Below are 24,007 nucleotides of genomic sequence, written 5' to 3'. Positions count from 1 at the left end.
CTTTCTCTGTTTTATTTTCTTTCATTAACTCGTGTGTCAATTTCTCTATTCATTTCTTCATTAGTGTTTCAATTTCTTAACCCAGTAGCAGCGGGGATCATGTTTCTTAATGGTCCCTCTAAGCGAGAAAAATGAAAAAAATCATCACTCACACAAACCATTTCATAATATATATCAAAGCATTTGTGATCAGTTTATGTATCATCTATTTTGGGGGGTTTAATATCATGGTACAAATTTGGCCCATCGCTGCTACACGGTAAAGCCACAAATTTGGCCCATCGCTGTTACGCGGTAAAGCCACAAATTTGGCCCGTCGCTGCTACACGGTAAAGCCACAATTTGGCTATTTCACGTTACACGGTAAAGCTGGCAATACTCTGCTAAGAGTAAGCCAATTGGCCCGTCACTGCTACACGGTAAAGCCACAAATTTGGCCCGTCACTGCTACACGCTAAAGCCACAAATTTGGCCCGTCGCTGCTACACGGTTAACTCACTTCTATCTCATCATCTTATCTCCTCTTTCTTCCTCTGGCACACACTTCTCTCACTCTCTACTTCTATCTTCCCATTCGTGTGTCAAACTCTTTACTCACTTCTTAATTTGTGTGTCCATCTCTCCATTCACTTTTTAATTCGTGTGCTAATCTCCTTCACTCACTTCTACCTCCTTAGCTTGTGTCTAATCTCCTCTTTCTTCCTTTGACACACACTTCTCTCACTCCCACTCTCATTCGTGTGTCAAACTCTTTACTCACTTCTTAATTCATGTGTCCACCTCTCTATTCACTTCTTAATTCGTGGGTCAATCTCCTTCACTCACTTCTACCTCCTTAGTTTGTGTCTAATCTCCTCTCTTCCTCTGGCACACACTTCTCTCACTCCCACTCTCTACTTCTATTTTCCCATTCGTGTGTCAAACTCTTTACTCACTTCTTAATTCGTGTGTCAATCTCTCCATTCACTTCTTAATTCGTGTGTCAATCTCCCCATTCACTTCTTAATTCGTGTGTCAATCTCCCCATTCACTTCTTAATTCGTGTCAATCTCCCCATTCACTTCTTAATTCGTGTGTCAATCTCCCCATTCACTTCTTAATTCGTGTGTCAATCTCCCCATTCACTTCTTAATTCGTGTGTCAATCTCCCCATTCACTTCTTAATTCGTGTGTCAATCTCCCCATTCACTTCTTAATTCGTGTGTCAATCTCCCCATTCACTTCTTAATTCGTGTGTCAATCTCTCCATTCACTTCTTAATTCGTGTGTCAATCTCTCCATTCACTTCTTAATTCGTGTACCAATCTCTCCATTCACTTCTTAATTCGTGTGTCAATCTCTCCATTCACTTCTTAATTCGTGTGTCAATCTCTCCATTCACTTCTTAATTCGTGTGTCAATCTCTTCATTCACTTCTTAATTCGTGTGTCAATCTCCCCATTCACTTCTTAATTCGTGTGTCAATCTCTCCATTCACTTCTTAATTCGTGTGTCAATCTCCTTCACTCACTTCTACTTTTTTATTTCCGTCTAATCTCCTCTCTTCCTCTGGCACAGGTTTCTCCAGTATACCATTATCATATCTCTACTTCTATTTTCACAGGATGGTAGATTGAACTTTTCCGGTATACACCACAAGCCCTGCAGCACTCCACTTGCCATATCTCTTCCTTACCATTGTTAGTTTTCAGGGTGACGAAGTTAATAGATAAAATCAACGGAGAGGCTCTGTTTGCATGAGATGGGAGAGCAACCAGAGGACATGAAAGGAGGATGAGAAAGATGTAGAGAAATAGGGCTTTCCCAATACATGCATCGACCAGAGGAACAGCCTAGACAAAGATGTTGTTTAACCCAGTAGCAGCGGGGATCATGTTTCTTAATGGTCCCTCTAAGCGAGAAAAATGAGAAAAAATCATCACTCACACAAACCACTTCATAATATATATCAATGCATTTGTGATTAGTTTATGTATCATCTGTTTTGGGGGGGTTAACTTGACACAAATTTGGCCCGTCGCTGCTACTGGGTTAATACAGAACCATAGACGAGTTTTAAGCGAAGTTCGACAAATCAAGACTCTTCCTGTATATCACAACTAGGTAAATACATACACACACACACACACACACACACACACACAGTCAACCCTCTCTGCATGTATAAATATCGCGTCGCTGTCACACAAACAGCTCTATGGAATAAAACGTGGGCGCAAAGCTGTTTATATTTATGTTTTGAGGGTTTTTTTTTGTTTGTGTGTGTGTTTGTTTGATGGTTTATGTCATTGTGTGTGTGTGTGTGTGTGTGTGGGTGGGAGGGGGAGGTGGGAAATGGTAAAAAAAAAAGTGTGTGTGTGTGTGTGTGTGGATGGCAGAGGAGAAATTGTGTGTGTACGGTATGTGTGTATAAGTGTGTGTGCGTGCGTGTTCCAAACCTCTATATTTCTTTGCAGGAAGCTATATTTCTTTATGTCTCTCAAACATCTTCCCTTCCTCAATTTTTTACTGTGTCCTCTTGTGTTCCTGGTGTTTATTCCTTCTCTTAGTAGCAACTCCTCATTATCTACTTATGTGTGTGTGTGAGTGTGTGTGTGTGTGTGTGTGTACTTTTTCACAGTAAAGGAGACAGCTCAAGGGCATAAAAAAACGAAGAGGAAAAAAAAAAGCCTGCTAATTATGACTCTATAGAGAAAAGTTTAGAAGAATGGCCAAAAGAGAGGTCAATTTCAGGAGTAAGAGTGTGTGTGTGTGTGTGTGTGTGTGTGTGTGTGTGTGTGTGTGTGTGTGTCGCTAAATCTCCTCGTATTAGCAAAAGCATGATTGAATAGAAAATACATCCTGTTGGCTTAGGCTTCACACGTCATCACAACCATCATCGTCATCATTATCTTCACTGTTTGCCTCGTACACCGCTGCCAGATTGTCGTACTCAGAGCATAGTATTTACCGGTTTCTGACGCCTTACTATTGCCGAGAGACATCAGAATCCAACTCTTTTAACGATAACTATAAAATGGTTTCATTATTTTATTTATTTTTTTTTTTTTTTTTTACAGCTAAGGAGACAGTTCAAAGGCGTAAAGAAAAATATTAAAAAAAGCCCGCTACTTACTGCTCCTGAATAGAGGTCAAAGGAGTGTCCAAAAAGAGAGAGAAAAAAGAGAGAAAATATAATATAATATAATCGGCTGAGTACGACAAACTACCAGCACTGGCCTCTGCACTAAAAAAAATATAGAAATGGCTATAAAAAAATATAGAAGCTGTGCCAATATCACTAAATAAATAAATAGCTGCATATAAAATAAATAAATAGTATAAAAATAAATAAATAGCTCCTGCATGTATAAAATAAATAAATAGCTCCTGCATGTATAAAAATAAATGTGCATGTACAAAAAATATATAAAATGTATAAAGACATAAATGATCCAAAAATAAATAAATAGCTCCTGCATGTATAAAATAAATAAATAGCTCCTGCATGTATAAAAATAAATAAATAGCTGCTGCATGTATAAAATAAAATAAATAGCTCCTGCATGTATAAAATAAATAAATAGCTGCTGCATGTATAAAATAAATAAATAGCCTGCATGTATAAAAATAAATAAATAGCTCCTGCATGTATAAAAATAAATAAATAGCTGCATGTATAAAATAAATAAATACAGTTTTGCATGTATAAAAATAAATAAATAGCTGCTGCATGTATAAAAATAAATAAATAGCTCCTGCATGTATAAAAATAAATAAATAGCTCCTGCATGTATAAAAATAAATAAATAGCTCCTGCATGTATAAAAATAAATAAATAGCTGCTGCATGTATAAAAATAAATAAATAGCTCCTGCATGTATAAAAATAAATAAATAGCTCCTGCATGTATAAAAATAAATAAATAGCTCCTGCATGTATAAAAATAAATAGCTCCTGCATGTATAAAAATAAATAGCTCCTGCATGTATAAAAATAAATAAATAGCTCCTGCATGTATAAAAATAAATAAATAGCTGCTGCATGTATAAAAAATAAATAAATAGCTCCTGCATGTATAAAAATAAATAAATAGCTCCTGCATGTATAAAAATAAATAAATAGCTCCTGCATGTATAAAAATAAATAAATAGTTGCTGCATGTATAAAAAATAAATAAATAGTTCCTGCATGTATAAAAATAAATAAATAGTTCCTGCATGTATAAAAATAAATAAATAGTTCCTGCATGTATAAAAATAAATAAATAGTTCCTGCATGTATAAAAATAAATAAATAGTTCCTGCATGTATAAAAAATAAATAAATAGCTCCTGCATGTATAAAAATAAATAGCTGCTGCATGTATAAAAATAAATAAATAGCTCATGCATGTATAAAAATAAATAAATAGCTCCTGCATGTATAAAAATAAATAAATAGCTCCTGCATGTATAAAAATAAATAAATAGCTGCTGCATGTATAAAAATAAATAAATAGCTCCTGCATGTATAAAAATAAATAAATAGCTCCTGCATGTATAAAAATAAATAAATAGCTCCTGCATGTATAAAAATAAATAAATAGCTGCTGCATGTATAAAAATAAATAAATAGCTCCTGCATGTATAAAAATAAATAAATGTGCATGTATATAAAATAAATAAATAGCTCATGTATAAAAATAAAATAAATAGCTCCTGCATGTATAAAATAAATAAATAGCTGCATGTATAAAAATAAATAAATAGCTTTGCATGTAAAAAATAAAACAGCTGCTGCATGTATAAAAATAAATAAATAGCTCATGCATGTATAAAAATAAATAAATAGCTCCTGCATGTATAAAGAATAAATAAATAGCTCCTGCATGTATAAAAATAAATAGCTGCTGCATGTATAAAAATAAATAAATAGCTCATGCATGTATAAAAATAAATAAATAGCTCCTGCATGTATAAAAATAAATAAATAGCTCCTGCATGTATAAAAAAATAGCTCTGCATGTATAAAATAAATAAATAGCTCCTGCATGTATAAAAATAAATAAATAGCTCTGCATGTATAAAATAAATAAATAGCTCCTGCATGTATAAAAATAAATAAATAGCTCTGCATGTATAAAATAAATAAATAGCTGCTGCATGTATAAAAATAAATAAATAATGTATAAAATAAATAAATAGCTCCTGCATGTATAAAAATAAATAAATAGCTCCTGCATGTATAAAAAATAAATAAAAGAAAAAATAATACGTAACTGGATATGACTAATTTATGACACGCGTTCTGGATGAAAATAAAAGTGATGATTGTAATGAAATGTTGAGCCTCGTAACAAGAAGAAAATAAAAGGTAAGAAATAGGAAAAACTAATAAAAAGAAGAAGAAAATAAAAAGTAAGAAATAGGAAAAACTAATAAAAAGAAGAAGAAAATAAAAAGTAAGAAATAGGAAAAACTAATAAAAAGAAGAAATAAGAAGAAAATAAAAGGTAAGAAATAGGAAAAACTAATAAAAAGAAGAAAATAAAAGGTAAGAAATAGGAAAAACTGATAAAAAGAAGAAAATAAAAGGTAAAAATTAAGAAAAAAATAATAAAAAGAAGAAATAAGAAGAAAATAAAAGGTAAAAATTAAGAAAAAAATAATAAAAAGAAGAAATAAGAAGAAAATAAAAGGTAAAAAATAATAAAAAATAATAAAAAGAAGAAATAAGAAGAAAATAAAATGTAAAAAATAATAAAAAATAATAAAAAGAAGAAATAAGAAGAAAATAAAATGTAAAAAATAATAAAAAATAATAAAAATAAGAAGAAAATAAAATGTAAAAAATAATAAAAAATAATAAAAAGAAGAAAGAAGAAGTAAATAAAATGTAAAAAATAATAAAAAATAATAAAAAGAAGAAATAAGAAGAAAATAAAATGTAAAAAATAATAAAAAGAAGAAATAAGAAGAAAATAAAAGGTAAAAAATAAAAAAGAAAAAGAAAAAGAAGAAATAAGAAGAAAATAGAAGGTGAGAAATAAAAAAATAATAAAAAGAAGAAATAAGAAGAAAATAAAATGTAAAAAATAATAAAAAATAATAAAAAGAAGAAAGAAGAAAATAAAAGGTGAAAAATAATAAAAAATAATAAAAAGAAGATATAAGAAAATAGAAGGTAAAAATTAAGAAAAAGAAGAAATAATAAGAAAATAGAAAGTAAAAAAAAAATTAAAGGTGTGGTAAAATATTTGTATAAAAGAGAAAGAAAAAAAAACTGGATAAAGGAAAAAGAAAAAAATCAGTAATAAGAAGAAAAGAGAAGGTAAAAATTATGAAAAAGAAAAAATAAGAAATAATAAGAAAATAGAAAAAAAAATAAAGGAAAGGTGAAATATATGTATGAAAAAAAATGAAAAAAAAAACAGATAAACGAAAAAGAAAAAAAATCAGTAATAATAAGAAGAAAAGAGAAGATAAAAATTAAGAAAAAGAAAAAATAAGAAAAAATAATAAGAAAATAGAAAGTAAAAAAAAAATAAAGCAAAGGTAAAATATTTGTATGAAAAAGGAAAAAATAATAAAACTGGATAAAGGAAAAAGATAAAAAAAATATTAGTCATAATAATAATAATAAAAGAGAAGGTAAAAAATAATAGAGGAGGCAGGTAAAATATATGTATGAATTTTAAGGTTGTGACTGATTTTAACCCAGACTCCACCTCCTCCCTCTTTCTTTCTTCTACAGTACAGCGGTAGGCAAATCATACCCAGCACACCCAGCCACACCACACAACACCAGCCACACCCAGCCACACCACACCCAGCCACACCACACAACACCAGCCACACCCAGCCACACCACACAACACCCAGCCACACAACACCACACATATCGTAGAGGAGGTGGAGTTGGGAGATATTTTTACAGACTCCAACTATGGCTAAAATAAGAAAGGATAAGGAAGACAAGTAAAAAAAAAAAAAAACTAATAATAATAAGAAAATAAAGAAAAAAAAGGAAATAAAAAACAGGTTAAATATTTGTATAAAAGAGAAAGGCAAAAAATTAAATAAAACTGGATAAGGGAGACAAAAAAAAAAAAAAAAACACTCCACACCTGGTTTTGGGAAGGAGAAACTAGGTAGAACATGACTGCCTGAAATCTCAGGAAATTCCTTAGAATAATAGGAAAGAATAGGTAAAGCAGTTTCAGGGTACAAAGTCAGGCTAAGAAAGATGAGTGAGAACAGGTGGGCGCGCAAGGTATATGAGAGGGCGGGACAGGGGACGAAGTGGAAAAAGTCTAGCATACGCTGGGAGAAGAGATGTGGGCTGGAGGGCTTCACACTCTTGGAGATGATGCTAGGGAGAGAGGAGAAGGAAGTGAAGTGTAGAGTAAAGGACAAAGTACAGGAGAGGGGCAGGGTAGACTGGAGCCAGAGGGTGGGGGCAAAGAGTTCTCAAGAACGGTACAAATTGAAAGCCAAACCCAAGTGTGAAGCTGTCTATGATAGTCGCCTGGGGTGTGTGCTGTTCGTCAAGGCCAGGACCAAACCCTTAGAGGTAAATAGTAGGACATATAGGAGGGCCAACAGGGGAAGCAAGGTATGCCGTATGTGTGAAGGGGGGGTTGATGAGACCATAGAACACATGCTACTAGAGTGTCCTAGGTATGACAGGGATAGGCAGAGTTTGGTAGAAATAATAACACAGTAATTAGGAACAGAAGTATGGAATAGGATGCTGGAGGGGAATGTAGAAAGGGTGATAGAATTCTTGCTAGGCTTGAGTACACTGCAGACCAGACCAGAAGAACAATAGAGGGGGTTAAGGAATTCCTGGAGAGAGCCTGGGCAGTGTGCACCAGATAGGGTGGACTCCTGTAGATGTCTCGGTCTATGCCTCTATGGGCTCTTTCTACTAAGACTGTATTCTTTTGGATTTTCAGGGTGTTGGCCCTGAGGGAGTAAGCCGTTACAAAGGCTGTAGTTGGGGCCAAAATGGTCAACTACCTCCCAAACCAAGACCAAGACCAAGTAGGAAAACTTGCACAATTCTATGGAAATTTTCGTGGATTTCAGATTGCCTTATTTACCTTATCTCATCTCTCCTCTGTGGTGCAGTGTTTAGTGTGCCTACCTACGAATCCACGGGCCAGGGTTCAAATCCTGGCCCAGGCACATGAGGTAAAAGAACACATCAAATAAAACCCACACAAACAAACACAACCTAAAAAAAAAAAAAAAAAAATAAATAAACATTACCAAAACAAACAAAAAACAATGAATAATAAAAACAAAACTAACAATAAAAATAACAAAAAAATAAACAACAAAGATATTAACAAGATAACTAATGGGAGCTGTTTTGTGGGATTATAGATGAGAGGGTAGCCAACTAATTTAGAGACTTTAATTATAGACAAAATATGATGCTTTTTATAATGGAGATATTGTTATTTTCTGGAAACCACTAGATAATCGACTTTTAGATGCCTGATGTGCACCAGCCACTGCCCCGCCACACCTGTTACCACCAGCCTGAATAGTGGACCACCCCCACCGCCATCCCGCCCTGCCCCATGCTGCTGCTTTCCGTCGACCCACACTGCTGCCAAATATATTTAACCCCTTGACTGCTGACTTCCTACCTGAAGACGTCACCAAGTTACAGGAATGAAACAAAAAGTGGCTGCAACAATTTAATGAAGAAAGATATAAAGTCCTGCACCTTGAGAGGGAATATCCATCATACCAATACCACATGGGAAACATTCCACTATCCACCACAGAGGCAGAGAAAGACCTGGGAGTGTATGTTACCAGGCTACCAGTGAAGGCCAAATCCATGCCAATCGCAGCGGATGGGTTAAACTAACCTAACCTTTAACAAATAAATAAAGTGAGGAAATAGAAGAAAGGAAAAGTTACTTGAAAAAACTCTGGAAGGAAAGGCAACAAGTTCAGAAGACCAAAACACAAGTGCAAAATCAGTGAAAAAAATAGATGTCAAGTGAAAACTGAAGAAGAAAATAAGAGCTGAAGCGCAAGAACATTGAGTGAACAGAAGATCCGGGAGCCGTTGAAAAGGCATATCCCGGAACCACATCTGACCTGACCTGACCTAACATACCCTACCTAACAAGGAGACTTCACCCCCCTCCACCCCCTTATCTTTGCTTATGCTTTGCCCTCCTCGACCCCCTTCTATGTTTTGGTAGTGTTTTCTTTTAGGTTCATGTGTGTGTTTAAAGTGTGTGTGTGTGTGTGTGTGTTGTATTAAATGTGTTCTTGTACTTCATGTTTTAATAACGTCATCTGTTTCTATTTACTTAACTATAGTGTGGTGATTTTTTGAACATTTGTAGAAAAGATATATGAAGAGTTAGTAATGTTTCATAAGGTAGATATGGTAATGAAATACTGGCACGGTACTAAAACGAATGTTAACCATTTTCTTTTCTCCTTCATTCATTCATTTATTGGTTTATTCATTCGTGTAATTTTTTTAGGCGAGTGAAAGTATCACCCAATTTTTCCGGAAGTCATTTGTTACTGCACTGCTTTCAAGGACAAAAAAAAAAATCACATTGTAAGTATTAGCTTTGCAAGAGGTGGCCGCCCCCTCGTGAATATTACCCCTGTCCTTCCCTTGACCCCTGGCCGCACACCTGTCCCACCCATTAGCTGGCCCGGCCCACACCTGTCCCGAGGGGCAGGGACAGGCGGACAGGTGTGTGTGTGTGTGTGTGTGTGTGTGTGTACGGGGACACACACACACACACATGCACGCACGCACACACACACACACATATACACACGTACACCTCCACACACACAACCTGGTGGTGGTGGTGACAGGTGGTTGGATGCATCCCCACCGCCTCCCTCATCACCACCACCACCACCGCCTTCATCACCGCCGCCGCCGCCACCCACCTCCTCCTCCTTGTGGACCTGCAGCTTGGCCCACAGCGCGGGGTGCTGGGCCAGCGGCATGCTCCCCCGCGGCGCCTCCACGCTCCTGCTCCCGCCCTGCTCCGGCACCTCCCGCGGCCCTCAGGCTCCGCTGCTCCAAGTGTCAAGACCAGCAGGTGTCCCAGCGCTGCACGTCCCACCCCGCCGCCGACCAGGCTAACACTAAGGACTGGTACCGGTAATACTAGCGGCTCCCTTTATCGGTACTGGCACCGCTCGCCATGGGCCGCAGCTGTGCCAGTGCCCGCCCCGGCCCGGCCACGGAAAAACAGAAACTCTGGGGCAGAAACACCTCCAGGGCGTCCTGCTTAGGCCTACCAGGCGAGGGTGGCCGCAGAGTGTGGGACTCGATCTATGGAGATGATTGTAGGGACAGAAATTAAGGATTTATGTGCCAGTCCGTGATGTGACGCTGACAGGCTGAGGTGGTGCGTATAGCCGTATATAGACTGTACGGTGTGCACACGGCCCCTGGGTGTCGTTACCGAGCACCAAGACCACCACGCATGGCATCAGTCTTCTTCCGAGGAGTTCTAGGGGGCTAGTTAGACTGTGGGACCACGGCCTCCAGAGCCCCGTCTTTATTAAATGCTAGTGGACATTGTTAGTTTGTCGTTCTGTCGCCAACATCCTGTCGAGTTGCCACGCCTTCTGCAGGAAGGTGGTCTGCCTGGCTTCTTAGTACTGGTACCGGTACTGCCGCCTCCTCGGTACCGATATCACCGGTACTAAATTACCGGTACTCGCCCGCCCCGTCAGGAAAGGCACCGCTGGCAACTCAGTGAGGAGCGCCGCGTAGTGCTGGAACCCGCGGCCCGACACCACGATAACAAACAAGTGACCATCACTTTAACCCTTGCTATGGTCTCCCAGAGTCTATAATGTCAAACTGATGCACCAAATTTACAACTCGATGCCTTTGAGCCTTCAGTATTTGCGTATTTATGTTTCCCTTCCGTTTCAGTATCACGCCGTTTCCGTCTGTTTTCAATTTTGTGTTTCTTCCTCCGCCTCCTCCTACTCTTGTGATTTCCTTCTCGTCTTTATCTGCCGTATCTCTCTCTGCCTCACTCTCCGTAATCACTCACTTTATTCGCACTCACCCACCCCACTGTCCTTCTCATCCACTCTAATGGCTGTTATCGCTGTTAGTTTGGGATAATTAGACGCTGCAGGGTAATTAGTGGCCCTTAAGCTCACCAGGGCATGTGATAAACTCTGAAAAGAGACCCAACACACCCATCTGGAGGTCCTCGGCAGCGGTTCATTCATAAATTTCATTCATAAATTTCTCCCACCGAAAACGTGTGAAATAAAAACGGTGACTCAAGTAATTTGGTCTCCCTCTCAGAAACATCAAAATTTTCATGGCTTTCTAATATCATACCCAAATGTAATGATTCCGGGTCATAAATAGAAGCTTTGTAACTAGTATCCTTCTCTCAAGTCAAAGATAAAATGCGAAATAAGCAAATAATTCCTTAAAAAAAAAAGATATATAAAAACGGGGACTCAAGTATACTAGCTCCGCCCTGAGAAACATCAATTTTTACACGGATTTCTCACTCCACATCCTGAACTAATGCTTCCAACTCATAAACAGATGCTTTTTAATCAATATTTTATCCTCTAGTTAAAGACACAAAGCCAGATGAGCGAATATCCACCCAAAACATTATCTAACATTATTTCCGGGATTAGGCACAGAAAACACCGGATTAGGAAGGTAGACTAAATTATTATGCTTGAATTCTTTACTGATCCAAATTTTTCACAGATAAACTTGATAACAGAGAGAGTTCAGGTTATAGAGCTTAGAGATAAAGAGGAGCCGAGATTAAGATAGTTTGGACGTGTGTAGAAGAGGAGAGATGCAAGAGGAAAAGAGGAAGGCAAAATAGGAGATTATAAATGGAGTAAAGAGGAAAAGAAGAGGAAAAGGAAGAAGAACAAGAGGAAAAACGGAAGGCGAAAGAGGAGATTATGAATGTAGTATAGAGGAAAAGAAAGAGGAAAAGAACAAGAGGAAGAAAGGAAGGCAAAAGAGGAGGTTTATAAATGGAGTAAAGAGGAAAAGGAGAGAAAGAGAAAAAGGCAAAAGAACAAGAGGAAAAGAGGAAGGCGAAAGAGGAAAAGGAGAGGAAGAGGAAAAAGGTGAAATATGAGATTAAAGAACGTATAGTAAAGAGAAAAAGGAGAGGAAAAAGAAGAGATAAAGAGGAAGGCAAAAGAAGAGGTAAGGAGAGGAAGAGGAAGAGGAAGAGAAGAAGAGAGAGGAAGAGAAAGAGGGAAAATAACTGAGATGAAAAATGAAAGGAGAGAAAGAATACATAAATAATACATAATAGCCATACATATCCATCTATAATTATGTATATATTTGTGCGTTTCATATAACTTGTGTGCAAAAAAATGAGGTATATTATATGTAAATAGTCAAATAATTAAAGAAAACTAACATTGCCAAATTAACACAAACACACGCACGTACACAACAGGTCATGCAACACAGGTAAGAGCTAATTAAGGTGCGGCCAGGTTAATGAGCAACACACCTGTACAGTAATTGGTCCTGGAGTATTTAGGAGTATAAGGCGAATCTAATACCATATAGGGAGGTTACAAGTGAGATCGAATACTATATGTTAATACTATCCTCATTATTGTATGTTATTTTGGTGTTTGTTTCGTTTATAATGTGTGTGGTGGTGGTGGCGGTGGTGGTAGTGGTAGTAGTAGTAGTAGTAGTAGTAGTAGTAGTAGTTATTGTTGTTTTTGTTTCTGCTCTTCTTCTTCTTCTTCTTCTTCTTCTTCTTCTTCTACTACTACTTCTTCTTCTTCTTCTTTGTTTTTGTTTGTTTTTATGTTTGTTTTGGTTATTGTTCCATTATCTTTCTATCTTTATATGTCTGTGCGTGTACATATTTTTTTGGCCTGTGAAGATACTTTTTGTCGCGGGTGTACAAATTGGTTTTAGTGAGAGATTTTGATTACGGGGCTTTTTTTGTTTGTTTCCTGTTTATCTGATTGTGTTTATGTGTATGTTTGCGTTGTCATTATCTTCGTGGTCGTCGTAATCACTGGCCCAGGAAGTCGTCAGGTGAGGAGTCGTTGTTGATATCATGAAGTGCCAACCTCAGACTCTCCACGGCATCCTCCTCTCTCTCCTTCCTCTCCCTCACCCTCCTCTCCTCCTCCTCCTCCTCTAGCTTCCTTTGCACCTCCCTAACCCTTCTCTCCACCACTTCCTTCTCCTCCTGCACCTCCACCTCCACCTCCTTCTCTTTCTCTTCTTCCCTCCGGCCAGGTGTAGGAAGGCGCCGCGTCCAGGTGAGCAGTGCCAAGGTGGAGGCGGCTCTCGTGGTGGCCCTGTTCACCACGCCCACGCTGACCTGTTGCTCCTGCCAGGTGTGAAGGGGGACAGGTGTTAAAGGGGAGACAGGTGTGAAGGGGGAGGCAGGTGTGTAAGGGGACAGGTGTGTAAGGGAACAGGTGTGAAAGGGGACAGATGTGAAAGGGGACAGGTGTGTGGGGGAGGAGGAGGGGAGGAGGAGAATGGGGAGGGGTGGGGGAGAGATGAAGGAGGAGGAAGAGGAGGAGATGTTAGTAGCATAAGTAGTTAGTAAGTTGGTAGTAATAGTAGTAGTAATAGTAGTAGTAGTAGTAGTAGTAGTAGTAGTAGTAGTAGGAGTAGGAGTAGTAGTAGTAGTAGTAGTAGAAGTAGAATATGTTGTCATTATCTTTTTTTACTTATCTAAAAAAAAAAATACTAAATGAAAAAAGTAATATTCAAATCATTATTATTATTATTATTATTATTATTATTATTATTATTATTATTATTATTATTATTATTATTATTATTATTATTATTATTATTATTATTATTATCACACTCTCTCACCTGACTTCCGGCTCTAATTAAATACCTCGTGACTCACCTTCTTTACCTGTCTACCACCTTCTCACCTGTCCTACCTGTCACCCACTCCTCACCCTTATCACCTGACTCATCTTCCTCCCCTTTATCATCTTCTTCCTCTATTTCCTCATTTTCATTTATTCATTTTTTTATATTCTTCTCACACTCACTAACTCTTCTTCCTCTTTATCACCTTCTTCCTCTATTTCCTCATCTTTCTTTATTCATTTTTTCTTCTTTTTTTACGTTCTTTTCACACTCATTCTTCTTCTTTATCTCCTTCTTTCTCTATTTCCTCATCTTCCTTTATTCATTTTATTTATTTTTTTTACATTTTTCTCACTCATTCTTCTTCCTCTTTATCACCTTCTTCCTCTATTTCCTCATCTTCCTTTATTCATTTTATTTATTTTTTACACTTTTCTCACTCATTCTTCTTCCTCTTTATCACCTTCCTCATCTTCCTTCATTCATTTTTTTTCTTTTTTTACATTTTGCTCACATTCACTCTCCCTTACCTAACTGTCTTTACCTCCCTCTCTCTCCCCCTTACCTTCCTTACCTTTCCCCTCACCCACCTTACCTTTCTTCCCTTTCCCTCTTCATCCATCTTACCTTCCCTCTCACCCACCTCCCTTACCTTCCCTCTCATCTCCCACCTTACCTTCCCTCCCTTACCTATCTTTCCTTCTTTCCTTCCTCTCTTCCTTCCTTTCTGTCATTTCTTTCTTTCCGTTCTCTCGCTGTCTCCCCTTTTCTTTCTGTTCCTTATTTTCTATCCTATCTTTCCCCCTATATCTTTCTTCCCGTTCCTCCTTTTCTATCCTATCTTTCCCCTTTTATCTTTCTTCCTGTTCCTCCTTTTCTATCCTATCTTTATTCCTCTCTTTCTTTCTGGCACACAAACACACACACACCTTTCCTTTTTCCCTTTTCCCTTTCCCTTTCACCCCCCCTCACCTGTCCCCTCACCAACGTTGCCAGATTGTCGTACTTAGCTTCTTATATTCGCTTATTTCAAACCAAAAAACCGTCGCACCCATAAAACTAACGATACCCATTTCTAGTTATTGCTAAAAATGTTATTTATAGAGGGTTTTTTATGATCGTTATGCGTTAGAAATGTTAATTATAGAGGGTTCTTTATGATCGTTATGCGTTAGAAATAGGAAAATCCAGTGTGGTGAGTACGATAACGTGACATCCCCGCCCCTCACTCACCTGCCCGTAGATTGTGGCGGCGGTAAACTCCTCCTCCACCACCATGGGCTGATTGGTCATGGTCTGCACCACCCACACGCGCGCGCCCACCTGGAACACACACCGGGTCACAACGGGGTCACATTTGGGTAACATTTTTTTTTCTTTTTACAGCAAAGGAGACAGCTCAAGGGCACAAAAAAGGAAACAATAATAAAAAAGCCCGTTACTTAGTCTTCCATGGTTACAAATACATATAAGCTTATAGGAGAAAAGGAGGGAAATGGAATACAGAGAAAGCGACAGAAAATAAGATGGTAAGAAAGAAGATAGATGGAAAGAAAGCAAGATAGCAGGAAAAAATGAAGGAAGGAGGAAAGAAAGAAAGAAGGAAATAAAATGTTGAGAAAGAAGAAAGCAAGATAGAAGGGAAAAAATGAAGGAAGAAGGAAAGAAAGAAAGAAGGAAATAAAATGTTGAGAAAGAAGAAAGCAAGATAGAAGGGAAAAAATGAAGGAAGAAGGAAAGAAAGAAAGAAGGAAATAAAATGGTAAGAAAGAAGAAAGAAAGAAAGAAAGCAGGATAGAAGGAAAAAAAATGAAGGAAGAAGGAAAGAAAGAAAGAAGGAAATAAAATGTTGAGAAAGAAGAAAGACAGAAAGAAAGCAAGATAGAAGGGAAAAATGAAGGAAGAAGGAAAGAAAGAAGGAAGGAAATAAAATGTTGAGAAAGAAGAAAGACAGAAAGAAAGCAAGATAGAAGAAAAAAATTAAGGAAGAAGGAAAGAAAGAAGGAAGGAAATAAAATGTTGAGAAAGAAGAAAGAAAGAAAGAAAGCAGGAAAGAAGGAAAAAATGAAGGAAGAAGGAAAGAAAGAAAGAGGGAAATAAAATGTTGAGAAAGAAGAAAGACGGAAAGAAAGCAGGATAGAAGGAAAAAAAATGAAGGAAGAAGGAAAGAAAGAAAGAAGAAAAAGGTCGAAAGGGAATAAAAAATAATCAAACAGCTTGAAACATGGTAAGAGTGAAGAAAGAAAGAAATAAAAAAAATAAAAAAAGAGAGAAATAAAAAAATACTCGATAACGAAATAAATTAAGATATTTTGGACAGGTGTAGAAGAGGAGAGATGCAAGAGGAAAAGAGGAAGGCGAAAGAGGAGGTTTAAGAACGTAGTAAAGAAGAAAAGGAGAGGAAAAGAAAGAGAAAAAAAACAAGAGGAAAGCGAAAGAGGAGGTTTAAGACCGTAGTAAAGAGGAAAAGGAGAGGAAAAGAAAAAGGAAAAAAACAAGAGGAAAGCGAAAGAGGAGGTTTAAGACCGTAGTAAAGAGGAAAAGGAGAGGAAAAGAAAAAGGAAAAAAACAAGAGGAAAGCGAAAGAGGAGGTTTAAGAACGCATAGTAAAGAGGAAAAGGAGAGGAAAAGAAAAAGGAAAAAAACAAAAGGAAAGCGAAAGAGGAGGTTTAAGAATGTAGTAAAGAGGAAAAGGAAAGGAAAAGAAAGAGGAAAAAAAACAAGAGGAAAGCGAAAGAGGAGGTTTAAGAATGTAGTAAAGAGGAAAAGGAAAGGAAAAGAAAGAGGAAAAAAAACAAGAGGAAAGCGAAAGAGGAGGTTTAAGAATGTAGTAAAGAGGAAAAGGAAAGGAAAAGAAAGAGGAAAAAAACAAGAGGAAAGCGAAAGAGGAGGTTTAAGAACGTAAAGAGGAAAAGGAGTGGTAAAGAAAGAGGAAAAAAAACAAGAGGAAAGCGAAAGAGGAGGTTTAAGAATGTAGTAAAGAGGAAAAGGAAAGGAAAAGAAAGAGGAAAAAAAACAAGAGGAAAGCGAAAGAGGAGGTTTAAGAACGTAGTAAAGAGGAAAAGGAGAGGAAAAGAAAGAGGAAAAAAAACAAGAGGAAAGCGAAAGAGGAGGTTTAAGAACGCATAGTAAAGAGGAAAAGGAGAGGAAAAAGAACCAAAAAAAAAAACATACCCCACTCACATACCCCCCCCCACGCCCACACGCCCACACGCCCACACGCCCACACCCACCTCCGCCGGCTCCCCCTCCATCACCACGCGCTGGGCTTTGTCACTGGGTATGAGGCGCCAGGCAGAGTGCGCCCCGCTGCCCGCCTTCAAAAGCACCTCCTGCCGCCTGCTCTCCCGCCCCGAGTGCAGCGCTGACCCCACGGGCGAGGTCACGTGGTACTCCTGCCCCCCGTGCGTGACGTGCGTGAGGTCAAAGGGGTCACCGTAGCACAGGACGTTGCCGATGGCGTCCTGTGCGCGGCGTCTGAGAGAGGTCAGGTTAGGTTAGGTCAGGTTAGGATAGGTTAGGTTAGGTTAGATCAGGTCAGGTTAGATAAGGTTAGATTAGATAAGGTTAAATAAGGCTAGGTTAGGTGAGGTTAGGTTAGGAGAGGTTAGGTCAGGTTAGGTTAGGTTAGGTCAGGTTAGATAAGGTTAGATTAGATAAGGTTAAATAAGGCTAGGTTAGGTGAGGTTAGGTTAGGATAGGTTAGGTTAGGTTAGGTCAGGTTAGATAAGGTTATATTAGATAAGGTTATATTAGATAAGGTTAAATAAGGTTAGATAAGGTCACACACACACACACACACACACACACACACACACACACACACACACCTTTGCTCTCCTTCCTCCTCTTCCTTCCTTTCTTTTTTGTCCTTACTTCCATCCTTCCTCTTTTCCTTCCTTCCTTTCTGTCCTATCTTTCCCCCTCTTTCTTTACTCCTCTCTCTCTCTCTTTCTTTCTGGCACACAAACACCCCCACCCACACCCCCTCCCCCCTCAACACCCCCCCAACACACTCACGGGCGTATAGTAAACACATTCTTGAGGACGGGTTGGTGGTGGTCCGGGCTGGCCGTGATGGGCGTCTCCTCGAAGTCGTTCCTGAGCAGCGCATCTCTGGAGGGCGTGGCGGCGAGGGTGCAGGGCAGGGAAGGCTTGGACTCGCCGGCTGCAGGAGGAAGAGGAGGAGGAGTGAATAAGAGGAAGAGGAAGAGGAGGAGGAGTGAATAAGAGGAGGAGGAAGAGGAGGAGGGAATAAGAGGAAGAGGAGGAGGAGGAGTGAATAAGAGGAAGAGGAAGAGGAGGAGGAGTGAATAAGAGGAAGAGGAGAAGGAGTGAATAAGAGGAAGAGGAAGAGGAGGAGGAGTGAATAAGAGGAAGAGGAAGAGGAGGAGGAGTGAATAAGAGGAAGAGGAAGAGGAGGAAGGAATAAGAGTAAGAGGAAGAGGAGGAAGGAATAAGAGGAAGAGGAAGAGGAGGAGTGAATAAGAGGAAGAGGAAGAAGAGGAGGAGTGAATAAGAGGAAGAGGAGGAGGAGTGAATAAGAGGAAGAGGAAGAGGTGAAGGAGTGAATCAGAGGAGGAGGAAGAGGAGGAGGAGGGAATAAGAGGAAGAGGAAGAGGAGGAGGAGTGAATAAGAGGAAGAGGAAGAGAAGGAGTGAATAAGAGGAGGAGGAAGAGGAGGAGGAGTGAATAAGAGAAAGAGGAAGAGGAGGAGGAGTGAATAAGAGGAGGAGGAAGAGGAGGAGGAGGGAATAAGAGGAAGAGGAAGAGGAGGAGGAGTGAATAAGAGGAAGAGGAAGAGGAGAAGGAGTGAATAAGAGGAAGAGGAAGAGGAGGAGGAGGAGGAGGATGAGAAAATGCGACTGTATTATAATATGTGAAATAGCTTACTGAAGGGACTTGTGGATAGAGGAAGGATTGTTTAATTAAGGAACTGCCCGTCGCTTTTCTAACCTTCCAAATAGATAAGACACTGATAAACAAATGTTGCGTACAAATTGGTCAGAACATCGCGTACAAATTGGCACGTATACCTATCCCATACAAGTAAGATGGGCCTAATTAAAGCCAGGTGTGTTCCCATGGTTACCTTTCTTATATTACAGGTAGGAAAGGGAGGGATGGGAAGGGAAGATGAAGAGGAGAGAGAAAGAAGAGGAATAAGAGAGGAAGGAAGAAAAAGGAAGAGAAGGAAGGTGAGGGAAACGACGAGGAGGAAAGGAAAGGAAGGAAGAGGAAATGAGAATGAAAGAAGGAAAGGAAAGAAAGAAAAAAGAAAAAGAAGATAGGAAAGAAAGGGAAAAAAATAGCCAGGGGGAAAAGAACGAAGAGAATAAAGAGGAAAGAAGGAAGAGGAAAAAAGAAGAAAGGAAGAAAAAAGAGCAGATGAAGGAAAAGAAGCGGATGAAAGAAAGGAAAGCAAAAAGAAAAAGAAAAGAAAAGGAAAAAAGGAGGCAGAAGGAAAAGGGAAAGGAAAATGACAAACAGAAAAAAGAAAGAAGAAAATTAAGAAAAAACAACACTGCGTACAAATGAGTTAAAACACCGCGTACAAATTGGCAACCACACGTATATACACAGGTAAGATAGTACTAATTAAACCGGGCGCGTTGCTAGACTCACCTTTCCGGGGCTGGACGACAGGCGCGTGGATCAACACCGAATCTCCGAAGTGTAGCAACCCGTCTGGACACACCGACACCGTGCCCTGAAGTGGTGATGAAAAAAGTGGTGATGAAAAAAATGGTGATGAAAAAAAGTGGTGATGAAAAAAAGTGGTGATGAAAAAAGTGGTGATGAAAAAAGTGGTGATGAAAAGTGGTGATGAAAAAAGTGGTGATGAAAAAAGTGGTGATGAAAAGTGGTGATGAAAAAAGTGGTGATGAAAAAAGTGGTGATGAAAAAAGTGGTGATGAAAAGTGGTGATGAAAAGTGGTGATGAAAAAAGTGGTGATGAAAAAAGTGGTGATGAAAAGTGGTGATGAAAAGTGGTGATGAAAAAAGTGGTGATGAAAAAAGTGGTGATGAAAAGTGGTGATGAAAAAAGTGGTTATGAAAAGAGTGTTTATTAAAAGTGGTGATGAAAACTGGTGATGAAAAGTGGTGATGAAAACTGGTGATGAAAAGTGGTGATGAAAAAAGTGGTGATGAAAAAAGTGGTGATGAAAAAATTGGTGATGAATAATGTGGTGATGAAAAAAGTGGTGATGAAAAAAGTGGTGATGAAAAGTGGTGATGAAAACTGGTGATGAAAAGTGGTGATGAAAAAAGTGGTGATGAAAAGTGGTGATGAAAAGTGGTGATAAGTAGTGATGGTGGTGAAGTGATGATGAAAAGTGGTGATGAAAAAAGTGGTGATGAAAAAAAGTGATGTAAAGTGGTGATGAAAAAAGTGGTGATGAAAAGTGGTGATGAAAAAAGTGGTGATGAAAAGTGGTGATGAAAAAAGTGGTGATGAAAAGTGGTGATGAAAAGTGATGATGAAAAGTGGTGATGAAAAAAGTGGTGATGAAAAGTGGTGATGAAAAAAGTGGTGATGAAAAGTGGTGATGAAAAAAGTGGTGATGAAAAGTGGTGATGAAAAAAGTGGTGATGAAAAGGGGTGATGAAAAAAGTGGTGATGAAAAGTGGTGATGAAAAAAGGTGATGAAAAGTGGTGATGAAAAGTGGTGATGAAAAGTGGTGATGAAAAGTGGTGATGAAAAAGTGGTGATGAAAAGGTGATGAAAAAGGTGATGAAAAGTGGTGATGAAAAAAGTGGTGATGAAAAGTGGTGATGAAAAAAGTGGTGATGAAAAGTGGTGATGAAAAAAATGGTGATGAAAAGTGGTGATGAAAAAAGTGGTGATGAAAAAAGTGGTGATGAAAAAAGTGGTGATGAAAAGGGGTGATGAAAAAAGGGGTGATGAAAAGTGGTGATGAAAAAAGTGGTGATGAAAAAGGATGAAAGGGTGATGAAAAAGTGGTGATGAAAGTGGTGATGAAAAAGTGGTGATGAAAAGGTGATGAAAAAAAGTGGTGAACAAAAGTGGTGATGAAAAAAGTGGTGATGAAAAAAGTGGTGATGAAAAAAGTGGTGATGAAAAGTGGTGATGAAAAAAGTGGTGATGAAAAGTGGTGATGAAAAGTGGTGATGAAAAAAGTGGCGATGAAAAAGGTGGTGATGAAAAGTGGTGATGAAAAAAGTGGTGATGAAAAAAGTGATGAAAAGTGGTGATGAAAAAAGTGGTGATGAAAAAAGTGATGAAAAGTGGTGATGAAAAAAGTGGTGATGAAAAAAGTGATGAAAAGTGGTGATGAAAAAAAGTGATGAAAAGTGGTGATGAAAAAAGTGATGAAAAGTGGTGATGAAAAAAAGTGATGAAAAGTGGTGATGAAAAAAGTGGTGATGAAAAAAGTGATGAAAAGTGGTGATGAAAAAAAGTGATGAAAAAAGTGGTGATGAAAAAAGTGATGAAAAGTGGTGATGAAATAAGTGGTGATGAAAAAAGGGGTGATGAAAAGTGGTGATGAAAAGTGGTGATGAAAAGTGGTGATGAAAAAAGTGGTGGTGAAAAAAGTGGTGATGAAAAAAGTTATGAAAAAGTGGTGATAGAAAAATGGTGATGAAAAAAGTGGTAATGAAAAAAGTGATGAAAAAAGTGATGAAAAAAGTGGTGATAGAAAAATGGTGATGAAAAAAGTGACTAAATCTCTTTCATTAACACTTTCTACGTTTCCTATACTTCATCTTTTTTGCTATCCTCTCTTCTTCCTATTTCCTCTTTTTTTTCTCTCCTTTCATCTTCTTTCTCCCCCTTTACTCTTTTCCTCCAGTCTTTCTATACTCTCTTTTCTCTCCTATTCTATCCTCTCTTCTTCCTTTCTCCTTTTCATTTAATTTCTCTCATCTCTTCATTTTCCTTTTCCCACACTCTTTTTCATCCTTTCTATATATTCTTCTTCTTTTCTATTATTTCCCCTTCTTCCTTTCTTTTTCCTCCTCCTATCCCCCTCTTCTTCATTCCTTCCTCATTCCCTTTCCTCCCCACAATTGCCTACACTTCCTCTCCTCTATTCTCCCTTTTTCTCCTCCTCCTCCTTCTCCTCCTCCTCCTCCTCCTCCTCCTCCTCCTTCTCCTCCTCTTCCTCTCACCTCCTCCAGCAGGGCGGCGTGCAGCTCCCAGAAGTTCCTCTCCGCTCTCTTCCTCATCTCGTGGGTTTTCCTCTGCTCCTGAAGAAGAAAGATCATCGTCATCATCATCATCTTCCCCTTCTTCCTCCTCTTCGTCCTCCCCTCTACACAGTTTCTTTTCTTTTTCCTCCTTTATCTCTTTCTACTCTTCTACTTTTTTTTCTTCCTCCTCCTCCTCCTCCTCCTCTATTTATTTTTCTTCCTCCTACTCCTTCTTCTTCTACTCTTTCACCTTTTCTTTTTCTTCTTTCTCCTCCTTCTTCTTATCCCTCTTCTCTTTACTTATTTTTCTTAATTTCCCTTCTCCTTCTTCTCTTCTTTTTCCTCCTCTATTTCTTCTTCCTTCCTCTCCTCCGCCTCCTCCTCCTCCTCCTCCACAAATGATGATAAAGAAATCGCTAACATATTGAATGATTTTTTTGCCTCCGTTTTTACAGAAGAAATCTTATCCGAAAGCCAACCGGAAGCCCCTAGATATATTGATGACATCCTTGAGTAGTATTAGCGACATTGTAGAAAGTGATAAAGTACAAATTATCGATAATATTAAAGTCAACAAAACGTCCGGCCCAGATAAAACATTCCCGCGCGTATTCTTAACCCGTCCGCTGCGATTGGCACGGATTCGGCTTTCACTGGTAGCCTGGTAACATAAAGGCTCAGGTCTTTCTCTGCCTCTGTGGTGGATAGTGGAGTGTTTCCCATGTGGTATTGGTATGCTGGATATCCTCTCCCAAGGTACAGGACTTTACATTTTTCCTCATTGAACTGTAGCAGCCACTTTTTGTTCCATTCCTGTAGCTTGGTGATGTCTTCTTGTAGGAAATCCGCGGTCAAGGGGTTAAAGAGGCAAAACATCAGATCAGCAAGCCCCTCTTGAACATATTCTCAAAGTCGCTAAACACAGGAAAATGATCCCTAGACTGCGAAACAAACCGTACGAAGATAGACTTAAAGAACTTATTAAGCTTATCACAGCACAGGCTAAGAGGTGACCTTATAGAAGTGTTTAAAATTTTCAAGGGATTCGATAACGTTAATGTTCATGATTATTTTACAGTCTCTCAGTCAAGTGTAACAAGAAACAATGGATACAAAATAACGAGGAAGCGTTTCAACTCAAATGAATCAAAACACTTCTTCTTCAACCGTGTCATCAGTGTATGGAATGCTCTGCCTCAAAACGTCGTCGAAAGCGAAACTATTTGCACGTTCAAAAACCGACTAGACAAATATTTAGAAGCTAACCCGAACATCCGCTATTTTGCTTCGGTCTAACAGAAAATAGTGTTAGTTTAGTGTGTCGTGTGTGATCTTCCTTCTGTCCATGTAAAATTCCATTGTAGTTTTTCTATACTACATGGTATTCTTCCTTTTCATGGAGGGACTGGTGGGAAGGGAGGAGCCTTCGCCTTTGCTGTCCTGTGTCTCTGACTCGTAGATTAGAGTAGATGGTAGCAACAACAAACAGCCTAGTTAGGACCAAGAGATCTGTTGCTGTTTGCTTTTCCTTTGTACTCCTTTGTACTCCTCCTCCTCCTCCTCCTCCTCCTCCTCCTACCTGTCCACGTGTTGGTCTCAAATAATCCCGCTCAGGTATGCACGCGGCCTTTGATGAAGTTTACCTGTGTGACTGGTGGCCCGTCTCACCTGGCTCTTATTAGCTCGACGCATACCTGGCCGGGGCTATTTTGAGGGATTTGCTGTGGCTAGGCTTTTGTTTTTCTGTGGGTGGAGAGGCAGGGGGGGGGGAGATGGTTGTTGTTGTAGTTGTTGTTGTTGTTGTTATAGTGGTGGTGGTGGTGGTGGTAGTAGACTAGTAGTAGTAGTAGTAGTAGTAGTAGTAGTAGTAGTAAAAGTAGTAGAAGTAGTAGTAGTAGTAGTAGTAGTAGTAGTAAAAGTAGTAGTAGTAGTAGTAGTATCATTATCAGAGACACAGACAGACAAACATAAAAAAAGAAAGAAAGAAAGAGAA

General features: G+C 38.7%; 2 protein-coding genes across 2 annotated transcripts in view; both read right to left on the bottom strand.

Moving 5' to 3' along the window:
* LOC126994246 (ribosomal protein S6 kinase 2 beta-like) overlaps positions 1-10,127 on the bottom strand; it is a 155,019-nt gene extending 144,892 nt beyond the window's left edge. The window contains exon 1 of the mRNA XM_050853530.1: positions 9,908-10,127. The gene's annotated coding sequence lies outside the window, so the exon portion shown is untranslated. The remainder of the gene's footprint in view (positions 1-9,907) is intronic.
* A 1,569-nt stretch (positions 10,128-11,696) lies between these two features.
* LOC126994245 (cilia- and flagella-associated protein 161-like) lies at positions 11,697-22,071 on the bottom strand (the record flags this gene model as incomplete). Its single annotated transcript, XM_050853529.1, is given in 6 exon segments — positions 11,697-13,347; positions 15,090-15,179; positions 17,090-17,333; positions 17,877-18,024; positions 19,482-19,566; positions 21,994-22,071. Coding segments are annotated over 6 exon segments (969 nt in total), but the record flags the coding sequence as incomplete, so codon positions are not given.
* Positions 22,072-24,007: the final 1,936 nt, after the last annotated feature.

This window comes from Eriocheir sinensis, unplaced genomic scaffold (assembly GCF_024679095.1).
Source record: "Eriocheir sinensis breed Jianghai 21 unplaced genomic scaffold, ASM2467909v1 Scaffold754, whole genome shotgun sequence".
NCBI lineage: Eukaryota > Metazoa > Arthropoda > Malacostraca > Decapoda > Varunidae > Eriocheir > Eriocheir sinensis.
This window is presented reverse-complemented; position numbering and strand designations above follow the sequence as displayed.